The 27952-nt window shown below is 35.4% G+C and overlaps 1 protein-coding gene across 1 annotated transcript in view; it reads left to right on the plus strand.

Moving 5' to 3' along the window:
- Nucleotides 1-27952, plus strand: part of Lama2 (laminin, alpha 2) — a 544126-nt gene that overhangs the window by 371802 nt on the left and 144372 nt on the right. The window contains exons 29-31 of the mRNA XM_013026778.1: nt 7163-7297; nt 18985-19109; nt 23491-23577. Of these exons, the coding sequence (XP_012882232.1) occupies nt 7163-7297; nt 18985-19109; nt 23491-23577 (347 nt within the window). The remainder of the gene's footprint in view (nt 1-7162; nt 7298-18984; nt 19110-23490; nt 23578-27952) is intronic.

Here is a 27952-nt window from a genome sequence, read left to right on the forward strand (position 1 = left end):
AAGGACATAAATTTATTCCAACAATGCTACTGTTATTCAGCCATTATTTTTTAAGAATTGCTTTTATTTTTAAAATATTTTGGGGGAAAGATTTGGAGTGCTTTCAAAACTTGTGAATTTCCAGATCTCCATCTTCAGGCAAGTAATTTAATTTCTACAAATACTAACCATTAAAATGAACAAGACATGTGGTATTCATAAACTTGCTTTGTTAAATTTCAACTACTTTGTACAAGTCCCTAAAGATAATAATAAGCAAAACAAGGAACACGGTAACATCGGAAGGTAGAATGAATGACTAACTGCCCTGGGTCTGAAACTGTTTCACTATACACGAGAGATGAGACTTGCTTGGTACAGGTGTAAACTGTAGATAGTAAACACCCAAATCCCTGAGTAGCTGTTGCCATATTTGAACTGCTGCAACCTGGACTCTGACTCCTGATATAAGGGATTCTAGGACATGTTATATCCTGAGACTCCCAGATTAGTTCTCATCAGATACAGTGGTTGATACCCATGGCAGATCAGTGACCCCTCTAGACTAAGCATCTTACAGACTGAATGTCCTGTGACTTTGAGCACTCACCATGGTGCCTGGCAGTTAGTTGATGTGAGTAGTCTGGTTAATAAGATTACCAATTTTAACTAGCTACCTGTGCATGGATTAATTTATTTATAAATAAGATTATACATTTTCTCTTATAAATAAACTTTGGGAGGTTTTTGTTAAGCCTGGGCCTGTAAGGTCGATAATGGCACTAGTTCAAACTCAGAGTACAGCTTAAAAACATTGTATACAATGCTTCTGTCCTGAGAAGGGCAGGTAGCACAATAAAAAGAATGTGGCCTCAGTAAATCCTACCTAACTCCACTGCTCAGACAGAACCCTTGTTTTTACTTGTTGCTGAACTTCAGGTCTTTGACCTACAAACACATCATAGTGTTTAATTTGAGTGTAAATTTGAAGTGCATGAAGCTTGGTTACCATCATATGGATTTCTCATTGTTCAGCGGACAGTTTCAGAGGGTAATGCCAGTAACTTGTGACGCACCCTTGAAAGGATTGTAAAGCATTTTTGTTAGTGTTCTGAGGTCAATGCTCATTTGAATATGTCCACTTTGATTTAATAAATTATTCACCTCATTATTAAATACATTGGCACACATACCACTAATCTATCTCTGTGTGTATGCGTGTGTGTGGCTATCTGGCTGTCTGATTGCCTATCACCTTTCTAACATGTTATATACAACCCTTCCATATATGCATATTTACACAGATTGGAGATCAAACGTGAGATGGTGAATATATGCACATGCACTGTTTCCAGTAAGCGTGGAAAATGAAAAGCTAGAGGACAGAGAGAATTTTCTAGTCAAGTCTATGGCAATATCACCCTGAACACTCCCGATCTTGTCTGAAATTTATTTAGTCAAGAGATAAAGTTGCATTTATTCAAAGGAGTCTGTGGCTTTATGTTGGTCAGCTGTGTAGTCTTGGTCAATTCTCATATTGCTATAGTTTTGGTTATTATATAGGTATTCAGACTATACAATGACAGGTTGGCTTTTGAAGTTTTGAAATTCTCTGACTCTGCAATTTTATTTTCATGTGAAATACTCAGCTATGAGTCAAGGTGGACCTTTAGCTATGTGGAAAATTATTATAGCTCTGTTTTTTTCTGAATTTACTTAAAATAATATTGTTCTCTTATCAACCAAAAATGTTGGTAGAGTGTAATATATTATTTTAATGCAATACATCTTCTACTGCAGATTTTAAATATTACAAATATTTTTCAAATAGTACACTCTAAATCATGCTTCTTCATTAATTTCAGTAATTTTCCATCACATAAGAATATAAATTAGCACAAATAATGCAAATGATAAATGATGGAAATTGAGAAAACTGAGTAATATGTACAAGTATCCACATATATTTTGTGCCTTTGCCTAGTCCTGTGAATTTCAATTATGTTCTTATATACAGATAACAATTACAGGAATACTTAGCAGAGAAATTATGGAGATAAAGGCTTATCTCTCATAATGAGGTACCCGGTGTATTCCCCACTACCTGTTGCCTCTAAGCTGTTATACATTTTTTTGGGTGGGGTCAGTCATGGGGCTTGAACTCTGGATCTGGTCACTATCCCCCAGCTCTTCAGCTCAAGGCGTGCTCTACCACTTGAGCTACAGTGCCACTTCCAGTTTTCTGGTGGTTTATTGAAGATAAGAGTCCCAAGTACTTTCCTGCTGGGGCTGGCTTTGAACCACGATCCTCAGATCTGAGCCTCCTGAATAGCTTGGATTACAGGCGTGAGCTACAGGCACCCAGCTTGTTAAATATTTTATTTAGAATTCATCTTGATTCTAAAGTGTAATTACCCAGGCATAAAATCTAATCATCAAAGTGAAAGTTAAGGACAGTTTTGAAATAAAACATCCCACTTCAGTTACATATGTTTTGGGTCCTGAATATACAAAGCAATTACTTTAGAATGTTTTGGATAAATCTATGGTATTCTAAAGACATCTGCCTTCATAGTTATTCATTTTATGGGTTTTTCCCAAAATATAGTTCTGGAGAGAAAAAAAAGAATTGATTGCCACTAATAATACAACCAACTAAAAAGATAATTAGCCTTTACCTATGTCCTTTAATATTACTATACTGGAATTTTCTTCATTAAAAATGCTAGGTTCTCAAAATATTTAAATTATTGCGATTTATTATCTGAAGTAGAGACATCATTGCTTCTAGAAGTAAAAAAAAAAAATGGATACAATTTCTGCAAAAGATTTGTTGTTCTCAGAGCCACTGTGTTGATAGTACATCATCTTTCCACAATCACCTTTGGTTTGAGCATTGCCTAAACTAACACAAACACTGTTTTTTGTCTGCAGATACTCTTTGTATTTATAGACTAGAAAATAACAACTGCAGGGCTGGGAAGGTGGCTCAGTGGTAGAGTTGTTGCCTTGCATGCATGAGGCCCTGGGTTCAATTCCTCAGCACCACATAAGCAGAAAAAGCTGGATGTGGCTCTGTGGCTCAAGTGGTAGAGTGCCAGCCTTGACCTGAAGAGCTGAGGGACAGCACCCAGGCCCAGAGTTCAGGCACCACGACCGACAAAAAAAAAAGCCATTAAAAGCTTTCCAAATACAAATAAAAAGATAACAAACAATGTTCAAAAAAATAACAACCACAATTTCTGTGCAACAATAAAATGGAAATCAAAAATGCACCAATTATCTCTAGGTTATGCTTTAATAATTTCAAACAAATAACCTTACTTCCCATATTTAATGGAGCACCTAACTCACAGTTGAACAGCTGGTATTTTGGGGGTCGCCAGTCAGATTCTTAAATAGTAAACTAATTTTAAGTCCCCAATTTATCCATAGTATCAAGTATAAAATCTAAAACAAATTTCTCTCCTTACTTGTAGATTTAGGACTCTGTTTCCATGTGCAGTCATGTGGTGCATAAGGATGAAAGCACATTTTGAGAATTGTCACTGAACAATTTATCATGTGCAAACACAGATTATACATAGCAAGGCAGCTATGATACTACTAGGCACTATAATCTTATAAGACCACCCTTGTATAGGTCGTCTAGTCTAGTGCTGACCAAAACTACCTTCATATTATGGCTATGCACACAAATATAAGAAATGTGCTATGATGGGCTGGGAAGGTGGCTCAGTGGTAGAGCGCTTGCCTTGCATGCCTGAGGCCCTGGGTTCAGTTCCTCAGCACTACATAAGCAAAAAAGAGAAAAGCCACAAGTGGCGCTGTGACTCAAGTGGTAGAGCACTAGCCTTGAGCTGAAGAGCTGAGGGACAGCGCCCAGGCCCAGAGTTCAAGCCCCATGACCAGACCCCCAGCCCAAAAAAGAAAAGAAATGTGCTATGATGAGGCATATATTGTAATTTTCCCAATAGACTGGAACAACAATCACAATTGCTTTCATTTTTACTCTACCCTCAGCAACTATACACAAACTTTATCTGGGAAGGAAGCAAATGTATTGACCTATTTTATATCCAACGTTAAGTATATCATTATAGCATCACAATAATCCTATATCAAAACATAACTTGCTTATTGAGTGCTTACTGCTTCCTCTACAAGCTCACATTTTCTACTATCATCACTTATGATTTATGATCTTCAGTCTTTGAAGTCCAGATGGCTAAGGGATTTGCCATGATCACTAGGCAGCATTAAAACTGCAACTTAAATCCAAGTGAGTCTGTTTCCAAAGTGTAGATAAGCTTACACTCACGCATTGTGGTATACAAAACCTTTCTGTTCCAGGTGAAGAAACTGAGGCAGTCTCCAAAACCTATACACATCATAAATAGTAAATTGAACAGGACTAAATTCAACTTTGACTGATTTCAAAATCCAGGCAAGGATACAAGACAGTGTTTTTACTGGCTCTTGCACAATGGGCTGTTTTTGTTGTTGACTCTGAGAGAAGAAAGGAATGTTGTGAAACTTTGGGAGTTGCTGGATCTCTTACTCTTTTGTTTGATTCTCATCATGCTTCCACAATTTTGTACAAATTTGATTTCACTATTTTGAAGAGACATCATGCTGTGAAAGAAAAGATGGAAGTGGAACAGGAGAAAATTGAGTTATGCATAATTTAGGACATGGGATGAGAACTTTGGAAAAGTCTGAAATTGAAAACAAAGCAGTTAAAATGAACTGAAAAAAAATACGTTCCTTTGTTTTTCTTTAATTTTCTTTGTGTTCCAAAACAAACTTTAGATGAGACTTTTTGAAGTAGCTCTTTATAATTCCAATTAAACATAATTATTTTGAATTTTGCACTGGTTCATAGAGAAAGGAAATATCTCCAGCTGAAAAATACCTGAACAAGAATAAAAAGCATAAATATAAAAGTTATTGGGAGAGTAAATGATGAAAAGGAGTAAGCATCCACTTGTATTTTAAAATATTTCAAAAGACTATTTCACAATACAGAAAATCTAATTATTAGACATGTAATCCTTCAGAAAAAATATTAATCTAAAACATTAGAAACTTCAGAAAGTATGTAAGCTAGTCTATCTGCCTATTAGGTTACAATGCCAGAGTCGGAAGGCCTATTTATTTACTATTTTTTCATAGCACTGAGATTTGAACTCACAGACTCATGCCTGTTAAGTAGGCACTTTACTACTTGAGCCAGGCCCTATTCTTTGTTTGTTATTTTTCATATAATGACACATTCTTTTGCTCAAGGATTATGGTCTATGACCATAATCTGACTACCTCTGCACCCTGTACATTAGACATTCACTATCATGCCTAGCTTGAACTTTGGCATAGGTTCTCTGTACCTTTTTGTTCTTGCTAACCTTCAAAGGAAATTCTCCTCTCTCCCAGCTCTGTGTAAGTCCTTTTAAAAAGCATGCATTCATGGCAGATGAGCAATATTCTCGTGTGGCTTGGTCCTGACTGCTTTAGAGCCCTCTGGTAATCTTAAAACAAACCCTACACACACAGTCTCTACCAATTCAATTTGATTCTCTAGAGGTGGAACCAATCATCGGTATGTTTAAGATCCAAAGATACAAAAGACCTATCAGATTCCATACAGAGCTTAGAACAGTAGAACTCATAGCCCAGGGAGTGGACATCAATACTAGTGACTATGTAGTGCTTTCAGGATGCCTAGGAAAGAGCCACAGCAATATGAAAAACTTGTGCATGTCAGTGGGGATCATCTTGGTGTTCCGCTGCACATTTCCATTGATGACATTTAACTGAATACAGTTTCTCAATGGAGAATATCTGTTCATGTTATTCTTCTAAAGCTTGATTTAAACTTTCTATCAAAATTTGTTTAATGTTTACCAACCCCATCCTCTCCTCCCCTGACACAAGACACACACACAGAAAGAAACAATGTGGTAAAGGTGATAAAAGTGGTAAAAAGTGATTTTAAATAATATGAATATTTTAAAATATATGATTTATGTACAGCATGAGACAAATGAGATGAAAAAGTACTATGAATATTATTCTATTTTTGCTTGAAGCTGGGACATTATTAAAGCTCATTAAAATTTCTTACAGGCTGATAAAAGCAGAGAGTCTTAATTAAGTGCTTAATTGAAGTACACATTAAACAAATCAAAGTAAGCAGGGGAGAATACTAGTATTGATGATTTCCTCTTTCCAGGGAACTTTTATAGATTCCAATCTGGATAACTTAGGGCAGAACCAAAGAATGTAGGGGCACAAGGAACTTGCTATCACAAAGAGATTATTCCTACTAAGTGGTCATCATTTTTTCTTTCACCGATAGGATAAATATTTCTAAGTCAAAAAAATTCTACTTAGAATGTGAAATAGTCTTTGAAAATCTTCAGTGGGTATTCTGATTCTACCCCCTGATCAGAAACCAACCAAACTCTGATAGATATGAAGGAATCAACATGAAACCCTAGACAGTCCTCTCCAGAGATGTGGCCTTCTTTCCAGAGAGCAGTAGAAAATTAAAAAAAAAACTGAATAAAGATGAAAGTCTTGATTTCACATGTCAGCTTCACTAGCAATTTTCTGTGGGTTATCAGATTTTTATTGCAAAATTAAAAAAATAAGATATCAGGGAAATGTAAAATTTTTTGTGGCCCAGTAAGTTCCAAGATATGCTTTTGAATTTCTTCCATTTATAGTCATTAAATTGCATGGATATAAATAATGTATCCAAGACATTTTTATTTACCTAATTTTGTTTTGCTGAATTTCATTGGACATTTGTTATTTCTCCATCAAATACAGTAGAAGCAGATTTTAGGCTGTCAAGCACATTGGAATTCAGACTTTGGTCCATATGACAATGTTAGTTAAAAATAAACACTCCTCAATGGGGAAAAAAAGTCTATATAAAGCTTTTTTGTCAGGATAAAAGCTGTAGATGCAAATGAAAGCTTTGCTTTACTGAAATATGATTACACAGATGTTCCTTGCATGCATGACTAAGTGCCTGGCACACACACACATACATGCATATATACATACATATACACATATACATGCATACAAACGTCATACATTGTATCAGAACCTCAGTGTTACTGAAACAAGATCTACAGTTTGGCTGTTCTCATTGACTTCCTTTTTCTTCCAGACATGCCTGCCAGGATTCTATCGACTGCGTTCTGAACCAGGTGGCCGTACCCCTGGTCCAACTCTGGGTACCTGTGTTCCATGTCAGTGTCATGGGCACAGCAGCCTGTGTGACCCTGAAACATCCATTTGTCAGGTAGGCACCTGAGGCTTTCTTGGGCAAGGTCTATGCACATAATACAACTCTGTGTTTAATGTCAACCAGGCAAGGAAAGAAATGCCAGCGTCTTCACTTTGAAAGTAATGAGAAACTTGCAACTGGAAAAATCTATTGTTCGTGTCAAGAAATGTAGATACAGTAACATATTTCAATAGCATGGGATGATATAACTGTTTAAATATTACATAAGGTTTTCTTTTCTAACCATAAACAATATATAGCTCTTTATAAAAAGAAAGTAAAAGCTATTAAAAATTAAAATATACTGAGAGAGATGGGTGTATAACTCTGTGGCAGAGGGCCAGCCTATCTTGCATGAGGCCTTGGGTTTGATCTCTAGCACAAGTGGGGGAAGGAATTAAGTTAAAAAAATCACCCCAAATTCAAGCTAATATAAAATGTAATATTGTAGGTATTTTCTAATTTTATACATATATTGAAAAATAAGATATCTAATAGCCTGGCAGCAGTTATTTGTTCTACCTTTTGTATTTCCTGTCATGATCATACCTTATTGTTATTCTCAAAAATTTTCATTTGGGTGTCCTGTAATTTACCTGTTTCCCAAGGAATTAAGGTAGCCTTTAATTTTTAAAACATATTTCTGCTAACACCCAGAACTACACCACCACGATATTGCTTGAGAACATTCAGGATTCTCTTTTCTTCTGCCTTTTGAAGTTAGTTACCATAAGCACAGATTTCCTCCCTGTGTCCCTGGCACCTTCATTCCCACAGCTCTGGAAGTCTTTGCTAACTCCATCCCCTGCCTCTCATCATCTGATCCTTGTTCTTCACCTTTGTCCAGTTGAAACCTGGCTTTCCTTTTGCAGTCCCCCGTCCCTCAACAATGGAAACAATGTCCATCATTGTTTCCACTCCTCAGTTATGGTGAGCCCATACCTTCCTGCCTGCCTCTGGTCACACTTCCCCACCTATCTGCCCATTCTACCTGCTTTCTCCCCCACATTCGTCATTATGTAGTTTACTCCTGGTTGAAGTTTACACTGGTTAAATCTCACTCTTCCATTTCCTTCCTACATGTTCCTTCTGAACCCCAATATGGTTATAGAAAAATAGATGAAGCCATCTATCCTCACCTTAAACACATGATCGCTTCTTAAAGTGGACATTGTGTGGTGCTCTGCCATTCTGGCACTAGCCTCTGATCCATTCTTGGATGACCATTTCATACCTTCTCCTTCTGCAGACCTAAACTCTCCTCCCACCTCTTCCCACCCTCACTCCCAGATGTTGATTCTTTCATAAGAAGCAACATGCCACACATGCCCTCTTTCTACATCTGTGCCCTATTTTTGCTACATTTTTATCAAAGTTATTAAATCTACTTGAAAACAGTTTATATATATATATATATATATACATATACACATACATATATATTATACCATACAGTTATCTTCCCTCAGCGTGGTAATGTGATATCCTTCTCCATTCCGATATTTTGCAGCTTGCAGAAAAGATGGCTTAACATCAGCTATATAGAAAATATATAGCATATATTAAAATTACATGTCATATTCTTATTTTAATAGTTAACATGTCTTTTTGTCCAAACACTGCAATTATTAACTGACCATCACTTAAGTCAGCTATTCTGAATGTGTGTTTGAAATGCAGCCAATTTTGTTTTTGTTCTATAAGTTTTTGATTGATTCAGTTCTTTTTTATTTTTTATGGAATTTGAACTCAGGGCTGCTGCTTAATAGTGCCACGCCTCCAGTCCTGCTTTTATGGTGCTGGTCCTGTGTATGAACTCAGGACCGGGGCACTGGCTTTTTTGCTCAAGGCTAGCACTCTACTACTTTGTGCCACAGCACTGCTTCTGACTTGTTGGTGCTTAATTGGAGATAAGACTCTCACAACTCATAGACTTTCCTGGCCAGGCTGGCTTTGAACTGCAATCCTATGATCCCAGCCTTCTGAAGAGTTAGGATTACAGGCATGAACCAATGACTCCTGGCTGTTTTTGTTTGTTTGTTTGTTTTGTCAGTTGTAGGGCCTGAACTCTGGGCCTGGGCACTGTCCCTCTGGGCCTAGGCACTGTCTCGCAGCTCTTCAGCTCAAGTTAGTACTCTACCACTTGAGCCACAGCGCCACTTCCGACTTTTTCTGCTTATGTGGTGCTGAAGAATCGAACCTAGGGCCTCATACATGCCAGGCAATCACTCTACCACTGAGCCACCTTCCCAGGCCCTTATGGCTATGTTTTGTTTGTTATTTTGAAGATGGAGTTTAGCAAATCTTTTTACCAAGACTGACCTCAAATTGTAATCCTCTAACTCTCAGCATCCTGAACAGCTAGGAGCCGCTATTATTTTGATTGTTACAGTAGTATTGCTTTCAAAAACCACAATTGTGGTGCTTCTTGGCAGTTATAATAACTTCATATTTTTCATTGATTCAGTCTTTTAGGAACTGTTAAATAAAAGCATAATCAGTTCTGATTTAATTTCTGATTTAAATATTAATGTCTCAAGTTTTCTACCATAAAAGTATACTTGGAGATGTTTTAAGAAAAATATTTCTTGTCATATGAAGGAAGCATCTTTCTATTTCTGGCTTCTTAGACATATATGCAGTTGAGATAAGGTCTTGAAATATATCATATACTCACCTGTACAGGAGGCATGGGATAGAAGGTACAATTAGTCAATAATCATCTATAGTTTTTAACTATCCTTGAATTCCTGAAGTAATTAATCTTTAGTTTTAGCATCATATTCTATTACTATATGTTGTCTATAAAACTAGATAATTTTGGGAAGGGTTAACTTATACATTCTTGAGTTATAATTAATATATTATGGAGTTTCACTGACATGATGCTTGCTTCATGCACTTAATTTAGATGAATTCAGTAAAAGATGCAGTTTAATTGCATTATTAGGATAAATGTCATTGCCTTCTATCCTGGCTAGTAAGGTTATTTTTGTTCTGTAGGAATCTTCAATTTAGGTCTATTTTCTGAAGAATCCCTAGATGAATTAAAAAATACATAAATGCTTCCATCAAACATACACAGCTAGTCTAAATTGTTATGCTCTGAATTTTTATATTTTCCTTCAGGGAACATACAACTTTTGAATTTAGACAACTTTATTTATCTTTGAAACAGACTCGTGAGGCAAATAGAAAATAGCTATTTTAATTCCCAATACTGTATGCGAGAAGACAGAAGCATACTTATTCCTCTTTTATGTGGAATCTGGACTCCAAATAAATGCCCATTAAATACTTTGATGTCCTCTATCATGGTACATTGGAAAGCAGGGACTCTCCATTCAAGCTGCCTTGACTCAAATCCTGGCTTTATTTTCAGTGGCATCCGAGGTTCCTTATTATCAAATCATAAAAATATTAGTATTTATTTATAGAGTGAATAGGCTTAATATAAAAAGCAAGGTGACTGGCACTGGTATCTCATGCCTAGGATCCTAGCTACTCAGATCTAAGGGCCATGGTTCAAAGCCAGCCCAGGAAGGAAAGTCCATGAGTCTCTTACCACCTATTAACTACCAAAAATCCAGATACTATTGCCCCTTGAAAACTTTTAATCAAAAGTGGAAGATTAAACCTATGGCTCAACAAAGAGATGAGCGAAAGATACCTGGATCAACACTGGTTAATACAAATATGTACATAAGGAATGACACAACTTGAGCTGGATTAAGAGTTGGATGGGTAGAAGGATGGAGAGATGGATCATTTAATGATCATTAAATCCTTGGTTTGATATTATTTCCCCTATTTTTCATTGATATTGAACCATCAGCTGGCTCAAATAACTTTTAAAAATCATATTATAAGGAGAGTTTCCAGTGGCTTACGTCTCTAGTCCTAGCTTCTCAAGAGGCTAAGACCTAAAGATTACAGTTAAAGCCAGCAGGGACAAAAAAAAAAGTCCATGAGACTCTTATCTTCAATTAACTACCAAAAAGCTGGAAATAGAGCTGTGGCACAAAGTGTTGCCTTAAGGAAAACAGCTCAAGGACACTTCCTATACCCTCAGTTCAAACCCCTGGACTGGCTGGTATAGAGAAAACGTTCATATCAAAAGTATTATTGCAATGAGCTGGGGTGTGGTGGCTCCTGCTGTAATTCTAGCTATTCTGAAGGCTCAAGGATCTCACTTCATAGCCATCTGGAACACAAAAGTCATCAAGACTCGATCTTCAATTAATCAGAAAAAAAACTGGGCCAAGGTATGGCTCTAGTGTTAAAATGCCAGTTTGGCTGAGTAAGTATGAGGCCCCAGGTTACAGCCCAAAAATGTTATTTCACTCTGTCATAATTCTTAGTTTAAAGAAAAAGATCCCTCCATAGCTCACTTATTCCATTGTTTAAACATTATTATAACATCAGTATTAAACTATTAGCTTTCTCTTCAGTAGATATATTTTTACCTGGAATCTAATGTGTTTAAAGTACATTATAAACCTTCTTTAATGTGTTTTAACACCTGGCCTAAATAGGAGCTGTTTAATCTTCATTGCAATTTTATATGTTGTAACATCCTTGAAAATTTAACACTGAGAAAATTTAAGTCACCAAGATCCTTGACCAGAATGAATTAGATCTTAAATCTACTACAGAACACCCCCACCATAGTGACAAGAAGAAGCCAATGCTCACTTAGTTGATTAAATGTGTTCAATTTTGAAGTCCCAGGTATCCTAGAGGGTGAATAGAATCTGCAAAGCAAATCAAGGCCCATATATAAAAAACATTTGCAAAGTCTTGAAAATATGAAATTTATTGTAGGATAAACCACCAAAATGTCTTTCCAGATTTTTTAAAAGTAAAAATCAATGTGGGAAATGGATTGATTTTGATCTCCAATGAATCTTAGGGTGGTTTATTGATATGATGTCTATCAATTGCAAAAAAAGAAAAATGTGTATTAGGAATAAGAGTAGATTCTTTCAAAATACCTATCAAAGCAATTGCCAGGTTTACTACACACACACACACACACACACACACACACACACACACACACACACACACACACATCTGAGATCTGTTTTCTGACTTTCAATAAGTATCAAGTTCCTCATAGAATATAATATATCTCAAATTCACCCATAATAAAAACATCTACATGTATTGAACCCTATGTATATACAATAACCAGGGAAGGTTGTTACATATAGATTTTTCTCATCAATTTTATAATACATTTAAGATGTAGATAAAATTAAATTAAATTATTTAAGATGTAGATAAAATTAAATTATTTTCTTAAGAACAATAAGATCACATTCATAATTCTAACTATGATCTGTTTAGACAGGCAGGTGATTAAATGTTTAATGTTTTCCTAAGAAGGCTGAAAAGATAGGCCAGATATTAACCAACTGATAGATTAAGGGGCATAAAAAATTGCTTTAAAAAGTGGCCTGAAAAAGAGCACAATAGATAGCATTAATCTTGCTAAATTATAATATATATTCATGAATTACTATGGTGAAACCACTTTGTACAACCCCCTTGTTACAAACTTGAAAAAATGAATCATAGGAAAGTAAAGCAGTGAATCCAGGGACAGTCACAGGGGGGGTGGGAAGGCCACTGGAGAGGATCAATGAGGATGATTACAATATGTTATATGCTTATATAAAAATAGAACAATGCAACCTGTTGGAAATTGTTTTAAGAAAGGTCCAGAGTGGATGGGAAAGACATGGAAGGGTAAGTTTGATTATGTTACATTATGTGTATGTAAGGTCAAAATGAACTTCCCCCTGTACAACTGAATATATTCTAATAGCAAATCTTTAAAATGTGGCCCAGAAAAAGCCCTACAGATGTCTCGAACAATTAGAGACAACTGATTGTTTGATAATGTGTAAAGATTCAAAATATTTATCAGTGATTTGGATAAGATCTATCAAATGTTCAAATTATGTAAAGCAGGAGATGTAACCTAATGCATTGGATAGTGCAAAAAGATCCTGACAAGAAGAAATATGGCCCATAGTTAATGCTATGAAATTAAAAGAAAATGTTTGAAATTAGCCTATTTGTCCATTTATTCTCAAGGCTTTGTTAATAAGTATTTCCAATATTCCAGTTTTGTTACGGATGCTGAGATATAAAGGTGTGGTCTTCCTGGGCCTTGCTCTCTAGCAGCTCATTCTCTAGAGGTTAAAACAAAGAGCAAAAGAAGTGGCACACAATAATTCATGTGGTATTTAAGTGTTCTTCCTGGATTGTAGATTCACAAGGGCATAAGAATCTGTACAAGCTCCAAATAGAGGAAGGATATATGTTCAATATGTTTGCATCATCTTCTATATTTTAAAGGAAGTTGTAAGTCACTTGGATTGTTAGACGTTTAGCTTGAAAAGAGAGATTTAAGAAATAATACTATTCTAAGTTATTTGAGAATTTTCCAGGGAAATTGGAATTAGTCTTAATCTGTGTAGCTTCAGAAGGCAGAGCTTGGATCACTAACTTCAAATTAGCCTGAAACAAAAATTTTCAGATGGTGTAAGGAAAAGTTTTATAATTTAGAGTAATGGAAGGTCTGCCTCATAAAAATTCATGCATTTAATAGTATCTGTGAGAAAGTATAGAGAAATCCCTATAAAGTAAGACTAGGCTAAGTGACTTCTCACCTTAGGTCTAAAATAACATAATATTAAATCCTTAGAAGTCTCAAATGTTCTACATTGAAAAAATACTAATACATATCACTTGGGATAATAAACTTCTTATTAGGCATCCACGATAGAAAAAATTGTTCTAAAGGCTAATTTCTATACAACTGAAAATATCATGAATATTATTCTATAATCCTTTAATAGAGCTATGTAAAAAGTTTCCATAGTGGCTGGCTTGTGGCTCATACTTGTAATCCCAGTTATTCAGAAGATTGATGTGTCAAGATTGTGGTTCGAAGCCAGCCTAAGCAGGAATGTCCATGAGACTCTTATTTCCATTTGACCACCAAAAAGTCAGAAGTGGAACTGTGACACAAGTGGTAGAGCATTAGCCCTCAGGACAAAAGTTTAAGGATATCATGCAAGCTCTGAGTTCAAGCCCCAGTACAGACACCAAAAGAACAAAACACAGTTTTCAAAGTATGTTCATGATTTACATGTTGTATCAGGTCCTTACCCAGGATTCATTTAGCCCATTATAGTATTTCAGCAATAACCTGTGAAAGAATAGCTGTACAGAGAAGGTAAAAATATTTGCTTCTTCTATGAAGAAATAACATAAAGTTACAAGTATAAGAAAATTGAGAGCGCGGCGCCGGTGGCTTACTCCTGTAATTGTAGCTATTCAGAAGGCTGAGATCTGAGGATCACCGTTGAAAGCCAGCCCGGGCAGGAAAGTCCATGAAACTCTTATCTCCAATTAACCACCAGAAAACCAAATGTGGCACTGTGGCTCAAGTAGTAGAGTGCTAGCCTTGAGCTGAAGAGCTCAGGGACAATGCCCAGGCCCAGAGTTCAAGCCCCACAACTGACACATGCAAAAAATAAAAAAATTGAAACTATACCTTTGAATCTCTACATTTTTAGTAATTATCATTATATTGTAGTATTTTAGTTATTAATGTTTCATTATGTATTGAAAATAATTTATTAAATATAGAAAATAATTTATTATATAATAATTTTATTACCAAAGCAGATTTCTGACAGTTGTTATTGAAGTTCTTGTCTTGTTCTTTTTTCCATTTTGTTTTATTTTGTTTATGGCACTTCCTAATCCCTATACCTATAAATCCGTTGTTTAAACAGTCCCTAGTTAACACTTATTGTTTAACTGCTTGCTGAATGATTTGAGACTGAATTCATAGATAATTATTTTATCTTAGAGCCATTTTTCTCTCACAATGTTACTGATAAATACAAATGGGCTATTTTATTCCCTAAGTGTCTATTTTATTTAGTTAGCTGAACAAGAGAGGATTATAGGTTTTTAATCAGTATGAAAATGTAACAAATCACAGTGGTCTTGGAATATGTAAAGTGATTCTGATATCTGCTTTTCTGTAGTTACTAGGCTTGAAACTTGGCCTTTGTGTTTGGTTTAAAAAAAAAAAACCCTGCACAGTGTTATCTTTATTGCCCAGAACATGGGCTAGTTCATTCATTCAAAATAGTCATTGGATGACAATCGTGTTTCATTCACCATGATGCTAGATGGAGCAGTTAAACTAGACTTTAGAACATGAGGGAATATTTGTGTCAAGGGAAAAATGACATTTAAAACAAAATCTGAAATGAACCAGCCAGGGAAGAATAGGAGAAAAAGCATTATAGAATATGAGATTTTATAAAGTGTGCAAGGGCTAGAAAAGTTAAGGAAGGAGGAGAAGTAGGAGCCAGATGTTAAGGAGTTCTTGCCATGCTAAAAAGTTTTTAAATCATTCTAAGGGCAATAGGAACCCAGAGTAGGCTTTCAATAAGAGAAGAGAGTGGTTTGGTGTATTCTACATGTGATCACTCTGGCACTACAGTGGAGAAATCACTGGATAGGAACACTTGGGGAAAGGATCTTTGGCAAAAAGAAAAAGAAAACATGCAACAAAAAAGATACCAAGAAACAAGCAGTAATATAATTGTAGGAGAGTAGAAGAATAGATACATGAAGTAAAAACCCCTACGTTGCAAACCTGGGAAACTGAGTACATGACATTGACTCCCAGATTAAGAGACAAGCTTAATGAATGTTTGTATTGCACAATGAAAAGTATCTCGGAAGGAGTTGCAGAGAAAGTCTGGAGAACTGGGGTATAAATAGCTTGGTGCTAGAACTTGGTAATGAATAGATTTAGCCAGTTGGATATATATGGAGGGAAAAAGAAAGGCAAGAGATAAGTTAGAATCGAGGAAACTAATCTTCCTAAAGAGAAAGTGGAAAATAAGGATGAGTAGTCATAGAAGAAATATTGATAACCTAGGCTATTAAGGAAACCATATCGCAGGAGATTTCAAAGAAAGCATAGAAATATCAGCCATTGTAGATTCTCATAGGATCTTCATAGGATAGTATCTCTTATGGACAGTGAAGTTCATTTTGGCAAGCAAAGCATTAGAATGAACCTGGGATTATGTTTTCATGGTGAGATCACCAGCCTGTTTAAGGGGTTCAGAGGGGAGATGATATGTGTAAATAGCACTATATATGTAAACAGTGCTTATACTAAGGCATATCAAAGTTAGTAAGGAGGTTAAGGAAACTCTTGAGAGGCCATAGATTTTTTTTAAGGTAAGAAAGGACTGACCAAATGCAAATACAAGTAGGAATATGCTAGCAAATGGAAAAAACAAAGATGCTGGAAGAAAATGGAGAGTCATAGGAAGGGAACCAGTTTAGCCAGAGGAGAATAACTCTGGAGTAAGGACAAAACACAACTTCCACATAGAGAAATCAAGTCAAAGGGTGAAAAGGTTGCAGATAAAATAGTGAATTGTTTGGACAGAAACTGAGCTCAGGAGAAAATGTGGGTTTTCTTTTTTCTGAAAATAGAAGGCTATCATCTGCTGAGGGCAAAATAGTCATTTAGAAGAATCAAGATTCATATTTGTCACATTGGAAAAACTGATCCATTTTAACATTACATTGTAATATACGTCTACAAGTAAACAATACATCTTCAAACCCAACACCAGAAACATAAAAGTCTACTGGTCTAAAATTGATAGAGATAATGTCAAGATTAAACTGCAGGATTGACCCTCAAAATAATGACTAAACAGACTAAAGAAAAATAAAATTCCAAGGCAGCATCTATGGTGGAACTGACATCAGTTACTGTTCGTTGTAAGAAGCTACACCTCCCATACAAAACATATTTTACCATTAGGAGACAGATCAAAATGAAATATTTTCTTCATCATAGATTGACTGGATCAAAGGGCCCAGCCAATGGGATTTTATCCAAGTTCAACAAAACCAGCAGTCAGCTCTGTGGCTCCAGACAAGTTAGTCAGATCTCCCCATATTCATGTATTTGGTTGCTGACATTTTTGCTTCTCAGCATTTTATTTTTTAGTTGTATGGCTTGAACTCAGGGCCTGGGTGCTGTCCCTTAGCTCTTCAGCTCAAGGCTAGCACTCAAGCCACAGCGCCATTTCCAGGTTTCTGGTGGTTTATTGGAGATAAGAGACATACAGGCTTTCCTGCCAGAGCTGGCTTTGAACTGTGATCCTCTGATCTCAGCCTCCTGAGTAGATAGGATCACAGGCATAAGCCACCAACACCTGTTAAATCTTGTCATATAAAAATTAAGCTGAGATGCCATGCAGAATTCTATTCCTTTATTTCTCAACCTCCCAAATCAGCACAGCACCTCCCCTTAACCCAGGCGTTTGCACATGCCAGGCAAGCACTCTATCCCAAGCCCTTTTGTTTACTTGGTTTTGCTGCAATGTCTATCCAGCTGCTTCCCTGGCTGGCCTCAAACTCTTGATCCCCCTTTAAATCCTTTGGAGTAGGTAAGGTTATAGACATATACTGGTTCTTGACATATACCACCACATAGAGCATCTGTTCACATTTTCACTAAAGACCGCTCAATATTGAAGTTTCATTGCAGTTTTTATTCGTTTTCAAGGTTTTTTTTTAAGTGGAAGTAAATTCCTAGAAGGCAAGATGTCATTTTGCCTTTATTCCCCTGACTTGTTTCAATACCTTATAGGTTGCTCTTTCTAAGACCTAAAGGATTGCTTAAATGATTACTCTATATTAAATATAATTCTATAATAAAAGAATCTTAATTGCAAACAATTTATACATTCTTCTAAGAATTTTTTCTTTCCTTATGAAAATGTCTTAAAGCCTATCATCTCTAATATCTTTTATTATATAAGCATGAAAAAATATATTCAACTGATATAACTAATTTTAGATTAGATCTTCAGTAGAAACCACTAATTTTGAGCAAGAAATATATAAATTATAGTTTTTGTTTTCATTTTGTTGTGGAGCTTGAACTCAGGGCCTACTTACTATTTCTGAGCTTTTTTGCTCAAGGTTAGCAGTCAGTTGAGTCATAGCACCAATTCTGGTTTTCTGGTGGTTAATTGAAGATACGAGTCTCAAGGCCTTTCCTGCTTCACTGTCATAGAACTGCAGCCCTCAGATCTCAGCCTCTGGAGCAGCTAGGATTACAGGCACAAGCCACCAGTGACCACCTAGATAAATAATATTCTTGATGCACTTGTTGTCTCTTAAAATATTTGTACTGTGCACATTGATTTGGGTTAGAATCCCATTGATGGTCATGGACCAAGGTCCTAGTATTTCTGCAGGTTTTGGTAACAGATAGCACAGCTAAACTTTTGGGAGAAAAGAAACATAAATAGCCAGATAACAGAATACGTTTTAGAGAAGTCTTCAAATTTGATGCCCAATTTAGAGTAAAAGATATATGTACATTGGAATTGATACAAGGGAAAGAACACAAACCCTCTAGTGGTCACTAGAGGAACACCAACACAGTATTAGTTTTTTGTTTTGTTTTTTAATGAAAAGCTTCTTTGGAAACCTTTATTTCAAAAGCTGACAAAGTGCGTGTGCATGTTGGTAGGCACACTCACAGGTAAGAGGCCTTCTGATCCATTGCATGCTGACTCTGACTAACTTAAAAGAATCTTTGTCTCCCTTCTCCTTTGCAGAATTGTCAACATCACACGACTGGAGATTTCTGTGAGCAATGTGCTCTTGGCTACTATGGGATTGTCAAGGGATTGCCAAGTGACTGTCAGCAATGTGCCTGCCCTCTGATTTCTTCCAGCAACAAGTAAGATTGAGAAGTGTAACCATATTTCCCAATCAGTAATGCCATCTGTCTAACACATGGCCTATCTGCTATCTATTTCTTTGTCAATGCAAGCAAAAATATTCTAAACTTAAGACAGAATTTTTAACAATATATGAACATGACAAAAGTCAAAATATACACTTGTGTTTTTAAAACCCTGTCCAATATATAACACTTATTAATTAAAAAGTATCCATATAAAGGTACGAGGTCTATTTATAAAACAAGTTATATGACAAGTACACACGGTTTTATAAATCTACAGGTCTAGTGTTTGTATATAGTTCTGCCATAGATTCAACTATGAAGGATTGTTTGCATTCATGCTATATCATTTTGTGGCTGTGTCATTTTCTATGTTAAATGTAAGATTGGGAAATAATTAACAAGGAAACAATTAAACAAATAGCACAATGAAAGCAGAGTGACTCATTGTGAGGCTCCAAATTAAAAAAAAAAAAGTATCTGCCAGAATTACAACCACTTGCTATTAAGATGGTCTGAGCTTGGTACCATGGAAACACAGCCAGAAGGGAAAGTGAATGCTCGAATATGTTATTTCCATGCTGCTGTCTGCTTGGTTTATATATTGATGAAAACCCTAGGTGTATTCATGTACCTTTTTGCAAAGAAGTCTATACTTTCTGTGAAGTGATTTATAGACTTCAATCTCTACATAGTAAAGTCATTTTTCCCTCTAACAATTTGCTTATAAAATGAAGGTATGACAGTTAGTATAGAATCAGAATTCTAGACACCTTATCTGAAATATTAAAAAAATCCACAAAGCATTTCCGAGGCAATGATCTCCTCCTCTCTGCCTGTTCTCTTTGTGTCTTCAGCTTCAGCTTTGTAAACATTCTGAAAACATTTGTATATAAATTGTCTCCTCTGAAAAATCCTTTTTCCATTGGGCAGAATCACAAATCTTATGTGGGGGAGTCAGAATATCAATGAGGATATTTTACATGATGTTATTGGTTACCCAAGTACCAAATTGTAGACATGGAAAATGTAATAATATTTTTATATTTCTTCCACTAATCTCTCTGATGCCCATATTTAAACAGGAGAACTGTGTGCTTCATTGCTTATTAAAACATAAAGCAACTTAGTGAAAAAAACTCCATAGCTAATTAATAATTCACTGTTGGGTAGAGTATAACAAAATTTACAGGGATACAAGAGAAAATTTTGCCATTTGTCAGAGAAATACCCAGTGAAATGTTAAGACAGTTGAAAGGCAAACTTTAAATTTTGCAAATTTCAAGCACGTTTTAAAAGCAATAGTAGCATATATATTAGATCATCAATAATGAGTTAAGGATTTTTAAAAATGAAGACAGTAAGAAATTATGTGACTAAAAGTTAGAAGTTCAGAGATGTTCAAGAGCTAGTAAGTAATAGAGTTTGGAGAATGGAATTTAGATAGAATTTCATAATTACTGATGAAAATGAATGGAAGAATGAAGGCCATGTTGCTAAAAATCCTTGAGTATCAGTCTAAGAAATTGCTATTTAATTTTCCATATAATAAGAAGCTTCAAGTTTTTAACTGTTTGAAAAAGAGGTTAATATGGTCAGAGCCACATTTTGGGAAGACTATTATGATAGAATTGGGTGTGATGAATTGAACCAGACAAAGACGAAATGCAATGAGACCCATTTAAAAAACTATTGAACTATACAAGGAAAGAGATAATTAGAACCTAAAGACAGGTAATAGTAACACAAGTGGAGCAAGGGGCTGAATGTTGTTAAATACAACTCTACACAAATGATCACTAATTAGATGAGAGAGGTGAAAGCAAAGGCAGCAGTTGAAAGCTGAGGTCTGTAGCCAGGTTGCTTCTCTAAATGATGGAGCAATGATCCGAACTAGGGAAATCAGGAGGGAACTTCTGCAAAAGAAAAGTCATTTATGGTTTAAATAGCTTCAAATGGATATGAGGGGTATGTCTGGATGGAAATATGCAAATGGCCATAGGAAATGGAATTCTCAAAATTGAAGAAGCAGATGAAGAAGAAATATATGTTAACGAATGAATTAAAGTCAGGTAAGATTTCCCAGGCTAGAGTTACTCAAAGGGAGCATATGGAAAGAAGGCAAATCAGCACCTCCTCTGTTGGATCACCAGACTAAAATGAAGAGCTAAGACAGAGAGCAAACAAGAGAACAAAACCCTGCAGTACTGTCACTGATACCCAGGCAAAGTAGAACAAGAGTCAACAAGCACCCAATGGCTGCTGTCTCCATGGAGACTCAATGAAGGCAATTAACAATTAACCAGGAGACTCACTGACGAAGTTTTACAATCAACAGTAGGAGCAGACATTAGACTAACGGAGTTTTGAGCTGACAGTTTAAAAAGTATAAAGAATATTGACTAGGTTAGCAGAATCAATAAAAACAAATGTACTCTCATTTGTGCTTCGTATTTGAATTGTGTAATTCACATATAATTTTATGCAAACAATCTTGAAAGTATCTAAGTATCAAATTATAGTAACCAGTTCAGTTCTAATCAGACTTTAGTTCTAATCAGACTTTATTGATTATAACCACTATAAGCAATGTTTCTTACTGTTAACCAAAACTAAAAAAAAAAACCTCCTAACAGATAGATAAATAAATATGAGTGTGTTATATGTATGTGTTTATGTGTGTGAGTGTATATATGTGTATATATTTGTGTGTATATATACCCTACTATTTATGCAGTTTCATTATCTCATGTTTTTTTAAATCTACTTAAAAGCCACTTACTGATTTCATCATCTACTAAACTTACCTAAAGAATGACACATATGAACCCATCTAACGAAGTTCCTTATATGGTAGAATGTATTAAAAGATGAAAGATAGGACAACCAGATAGGGAAAAGTACAAGCGCATTTCCCTGTAGTGTATAAAGCATATTCTAAGATGAATGAGGCCAAGGAATCTGTTTAATGACATCACTTTGTGTAATCTATGAGACATAAGATGGGAAAGCTATGCGATTACTGACCAGCTTCCAGAAGATTGGCTGAATTCCCGCCATCTAGTCTCAAAACAATTGTGGTAAACTTGGAACTGGTTGAACTGGCTACATGCACACAGAAAAATCAGACTTTTTTGTAACAGAACATCAGAAACCTAACATAATCTGACTACCCTTTGGGTTCAATGCCCTCTACCCCTTGCTCTATAATATCAAGTTTGGAGTTTCTTTTTTATAATAAATACGTTAAAAAGAAAATCTTGTAAAATTCTCTGAGAGTGGTGAAATCAAATCCACTTATAATGGCCCATTTTCAAGATCAGTAATGAGCCAGGCATAGGCTTGCCACCAGTTTTTTATAGTTGTAACATATCTTTTGTTCTTTTTGTATACTAAAAATCTTTATTTCAATCAAATATTCTTTCAGAAATTGAACACTTTTTACTAATAGAAACTATTATCACAGCACCCTGAATAAAAGATAAAGCATCTGTGTTCTGTCCTATGTTTGTATCTCTCTATCTGATTTTTTTATACAGAATTGTAAATTCCTTAAAGGTAGAGAAAGTATTTTATGTTATTTTTTTTTCAACAAATATTTAATATGGGTCCAACTCGGCCTGGTTCTTCACACTGAGAATAAGCTAACAGAACAGTCTAAATTTCTGGCTTCTCATAGCTTACATAGCTTTTTAAAAATAAGTATGACACTAGCAGGTATGTGATGTAACTGTGCCATTTTTTTATAAAGTGGGCAATAATCTCTCCAGAAAAATGAGGCTTGTGCAGACAGAAACTAGGGCAAGCCATTTGGATATGTGCAGGAAAACAGTCTAGCTTAGGGATAGCATGTGCTCCCGTCTAGAGCCAAGCTCATACTTGGCAGACAGCAAAGTTCAGGACATGCAGTGTACCACAAATGAAGAAGCAGGCGACAGATAGTCAGTGAACTCTGATAACTAAATATGGTGAAACCAAAGAACCTTCCAAGAGCCAGAAGTGGCATTGAATAGAATAAAGCAAGATATCATTGATTGTGGCACCAGATTGTGGCACAGATAAAAACGTGTGTCTAGTATTTTTATGGTTCTTGTCTAATTATTAAAATTCTGAAAGGTATTAACATATTTAACCTGATGTGTGTTAATTCTTCAATAACTAACTAGTATTTATGGACAACATATTCTTAGTATTTTATCATGATATCTTACCCTTATTATAAGAACTTCACTAATAGCTATAGATAGGACACTTGTTACCCCTCTAAAGTTAAGTCCTGGATGATTGACAGGAATACTGAAATTAATAAATAAATAAAGGTAAAAGACTTTTTTTTACTATTTTTTTCTTTTATTTCTTTTTTGCCTGATTCAAGCTTCAGCCCTTCGTGCATCATGGAAGGCCTTGATGACTACCGGTGCACAGCCTGTCCCCGGGGATATGAAGGCCAGTACTGTGAAAGGTAACAGCCATTGTCACACATAGACACTGGACCGTAAAGAACCACAATAGAAAACTATTCAGTATTTTACTAATTTCATTGTTTCCATTCTCTAGGAGCTTAAATTCGACACTTTCAAAAGTATTCTTTTTTTTTTTTTTTTTGGGTCCAGTCGTGGGGCCTGAACTCTGGGCCTGGGCACTGTCCCTCAGCTCTTCAGCTCAAGGCTAGTGCTCTACCACTTGAGCCACAGCACCACTTCCGGCTTTTTTTTCTTTTTGCTTATGTGGTGCTGAGGAATCGAACCCAGGGCATCATGCATGCAAGGCAAGCGCTCTACCACTGAGCCACCTCCCCAGCCCCTCAAAAGTATTCTTACAGATGTATTCTTGCTCTCAAAGAAATTTATTGACTTTTATATTATGTTCAGACTCTCTTACAAATTCCAAATTTCTTATAACTATCATATTTATGTTGGGGCATACATATTAGTATGTGGAAGTAAGTTTGTAACATATATATATATATATATAAACTTTCTAAGAAGAAATATTCCACCAGCTTCAAAGATTTATCCATTGTTAGCAATGATAAAACATTGGCCCTTGAGGGGAGGGGAGGAGTATGGGAAGGGATGGGAAGGGGAAACAACGAGGAGGCAACAATGCTTGATAAGAAATGTACTCATTATCTTGCCCATGTAATTGTAACTCCTCTGTACGGTATTCTCACAATAAAAAAAATTGGCCCTATATTTTCATGTTAGCTCAGTGTAAAATGCAATGTAGCACTAACTGGCCACCTGTCACCTTTGTTAGTACTATGGTCCTACCCAACAGGCACAAAATACAACTCAGAAAAGGTGTCAGGAATTGTTCGTTAGTTACTGCCCAAACAATAAAGTGCTTGCTATTTAGATCTCATCTTTGACAGACATGCCATGCTATTCCAAGTCTTCCTTGGTAGTCACAAATAATAAAATCTGATAAGGTATGTGTATACTTATTCAGTTTAATCTTATATGTAATATAAATGGTAATCGGAGGAATCTGATTCTGGACTGACTATTCAGTAAGGTTATATTCTCATCTTCCAAATATATATTTCTAAGACCCATGTCCTAGATATCCAAACTTGTCACCACCACTTTCAATGTCTTGGCATCGCATAGAACAACATTCACTGTGAACATGATATATATAGAATAATATTGTCATGATAATAGCTATATAAAAATTTTCTAGAGTTCCATGGACTTAACTTAGTTCTACCAACTAAGTTGAATGCCATATTTCTCATCTATAATATAAATAACAGCTAGTGCTTCAACTACATAACACTGGTATTGATGCAATGACAGCAGGGTATAAACAGGACACTGATGGTGCCTTCCTTATGTACTTACATAGAAGTCCTTTTGCCACCAAGCAGAACAAAAGGGGTTTAACTGTACCTTCCTCTGGTGCTCCATAGGCAATCACTAATGAATGTGATGGTACCAAAGTCCATCTCCTATGCCTCAAAGCAGAACAATCATTGAGATTTTATTTATTGTCCAGAAGTTTTATATTCTTTTTTAAAATATTTATTTTTTATTGTGAAAATACTGTACAGAGGGGTTACAATTAGATGGGCAAGATAATGAGTACATTTCTTATCAAGCATTGTAGCCTCCTCCTTATATTCTTTCTTTTCCATGTCCTGCTTTACCTACTCCTTTGCTGGGGTGTTCTAAGATTTCTGAATTATAAATCTGTTTTGAAGAAGTTAACTAGCATAATTTTTATTACCACCAAGTTCAGGATTTTCTGGAATATAACCAGCACTGATTATATGGGCAATGATAACATGAAATTAAGAGTTAATTAAATTGTTTAAATAGGGATACAGGTGGACCCATTGCAACAATGAGAAGTACAAGTCATTATGTCAAAATCGAACTTTACAACTTTGGTGGGGGGGGGCGGCGGAGAGGATTGGGGGAGCGGGGGAGGATGAGAAGGGATGGGAAGGGGAAATAAAGGAGGAGGCTACAATGTTTGATAAGAAATGTACTCATTATCTTGCCCATGTAATTGTAACCCCTCTGTACAGTATTTTCACAATAAAAAAAGTAATGTAAAAAAAAGTTAATTAGATTTTAAGTTTTGAAAATTGCAAAGAAATTTCTGTAAGTTTTGTAGCATCTATTTTCAGAAAGAAATCTTTATGTAGTTACTTTAAAACAAAATATCAAGCCCTTGCATATATTGTTAACAGTGCCTTCATTTTCCATGCCAGGAAAAATTCTTGCATTTAATTGCTCACAATACAAAAATCACAAAATACAATCGAAAACCACAATATATGCATACAGTATAGAATCTAAAATCTATATTATGAAATAAAAAATCTTCAATATAAAATCCAAAAATGTTTTCATCTGTTTTGCAGATGCATATGTCATTTATAACTAGATTATAGATTATAAAAATATATGTTTTATGTTTACCAGCATGTTTGGGCATTCATGCTTAGGCTAATATTTATTTTATACTCTTACAAACAATATAATAACCATTGAAAACATCTCATATACCAAACGGATTATCTATAATAATTTGAAAAATGACTTATAATGTAGCTACATTTATAAATTGGAAATACCACTATCTACAAAAGCATGTGTATAGAATAGACTAGAAAGCCACACCAAGATGATGATTATTGTCTTAAAGCAGAATGTTTGCAGAAATCTATTTTTAAGTATCCATTAATGTTTAATCAATAAGAGTTGACAGTTCATAAAGCCTATAGATGAGAGGATCACACACTATCTAAGTGAAATGGTTTGAACTGCTTTTGTAGTTTTCAGGTGTTGTTATGGCTTTGCATTCATCATCTCTAACACTTAAATGATCAGGTTATATTTCCTTGAACAATTGCTTTTATTCAGCTAAATTGAACCAAAGGTCTTAGTTAAAATTTTATTGTAACCTTCCAGATAAATTTGTTCTACATGTGAGAGCTTCTTAAATCATTTACATCACCTTATGACCTACCTAAACTCAGCTCAGGTCTAAAACTGCTTAAATCTTTTTATTGTCCCTGTAAAGTGGAAATCCCTCCCCATCCTTTATCTTCATTACTCCTGTAATAAGCTCGTTGAAGATTTAATCAATCAGAACCTGCTTTGAATATAATTATTTCACCTGCAAAGGTTAAGAAACAATTCAAGAAGATTTATTTAATACTTCCTTCGAACATTTGTAATTATATATTAGAAAGAAAATAACAATCAAATATGGAGGTGTATAAGGACTTAATGTCACAGATAGTTTCATTGTGTGCTGTGTTTTCTAACTAGTACAGGATAAATTAACTTTCATAAACAGATATGCAAATTTGTATGATCCTAGACTGCTAAAGATGTTCTTGTGTTATCCAAGTAGTTTTTAAACATTTGTGTCCAACCTCCTATTAACTCTCTGCTTCTATGCATCCTCATTACTTGTAAAATAAATGTTGTATATATTGGCTGTCTTTATTTTGATATTTATAATTTATTATCTAATCAGGGACACTGTAACTATGGAGAGGAAATGTTTTTAATAAGTAAACCAGAACAGTATGTAATGGAGGATCTCCTAGGCAAAGCAAAAAGTTATGGCCTTGCTACAGTCTTGTAGTTAGCAATTGTCCAGTATTATGGTCCAGTATTATGGCACCTACTTTCATGAATGGGTGCATGGGAGAGCTAGGGGATAGATTGAATGTGGGGTTAATCCAATCTGATTTCCTTCTGAACTTTTCACATTTCCTTTCTAGTTTCTCAATATCCTGCTTAGTCACATGGACCTGTTTTCCAGACAAATAATGAAAAATACAACCTAAGGAAGATGTAGTAGAAAATAAAATTATGCTGCAATTACATAGAATAGCTGAGCAACTTCTTACCATTCAACTTGCCTCTTGTTCCTCATTAGTAAAATTAATAAATTATTTTGTTAGGTCATTTTGATCTCTAAAATGCACTGGTATAAGAAGGCTCAGGAACTAAAGTGTAATTTTATTCATCTCTAATTTTAAGAAGAGAATAGTAAGACAAGTTTATGAACTGGACTTCTGGGGACATGCTGTGGACCACAAAGCAGACATTACAACCCACTTGGGATGAAGCAGTGCATCCCGGCCCAATTGAAAAGAATTCCATCTGTAACCCTGTTCTCTTTAGTAGAGTGGTGTTTCAAAATAATTGCTACTCAAGTACTGTAGTATGAAATTTTGAATTCCATCAACTACAACCAAAACTTACAAATTTCTTTTTCACATCATCAGTTTCGTTTTGCTTCTTGAAAAAGTATGATATTTACTATGTGGCTTATGATGGGGCAGGTTTAATGATCACTGATTGATT

The sequence above is a fragment of the Dipodomys ordii genome, unplaced genomic scaffold (genome assembly GCF_000151885.1).
Source record: "Dipodomys ordii isolate 6190 unplaced genomic scaffold, Dord_2.0 Scaffold97, whole genome shotgun sequence".
NCBI lineage: Eukaryota > Metazoa > Chordata > Mammalia > Rodentia > Heteromyidae > Dipodomys > Dipodomys ordii.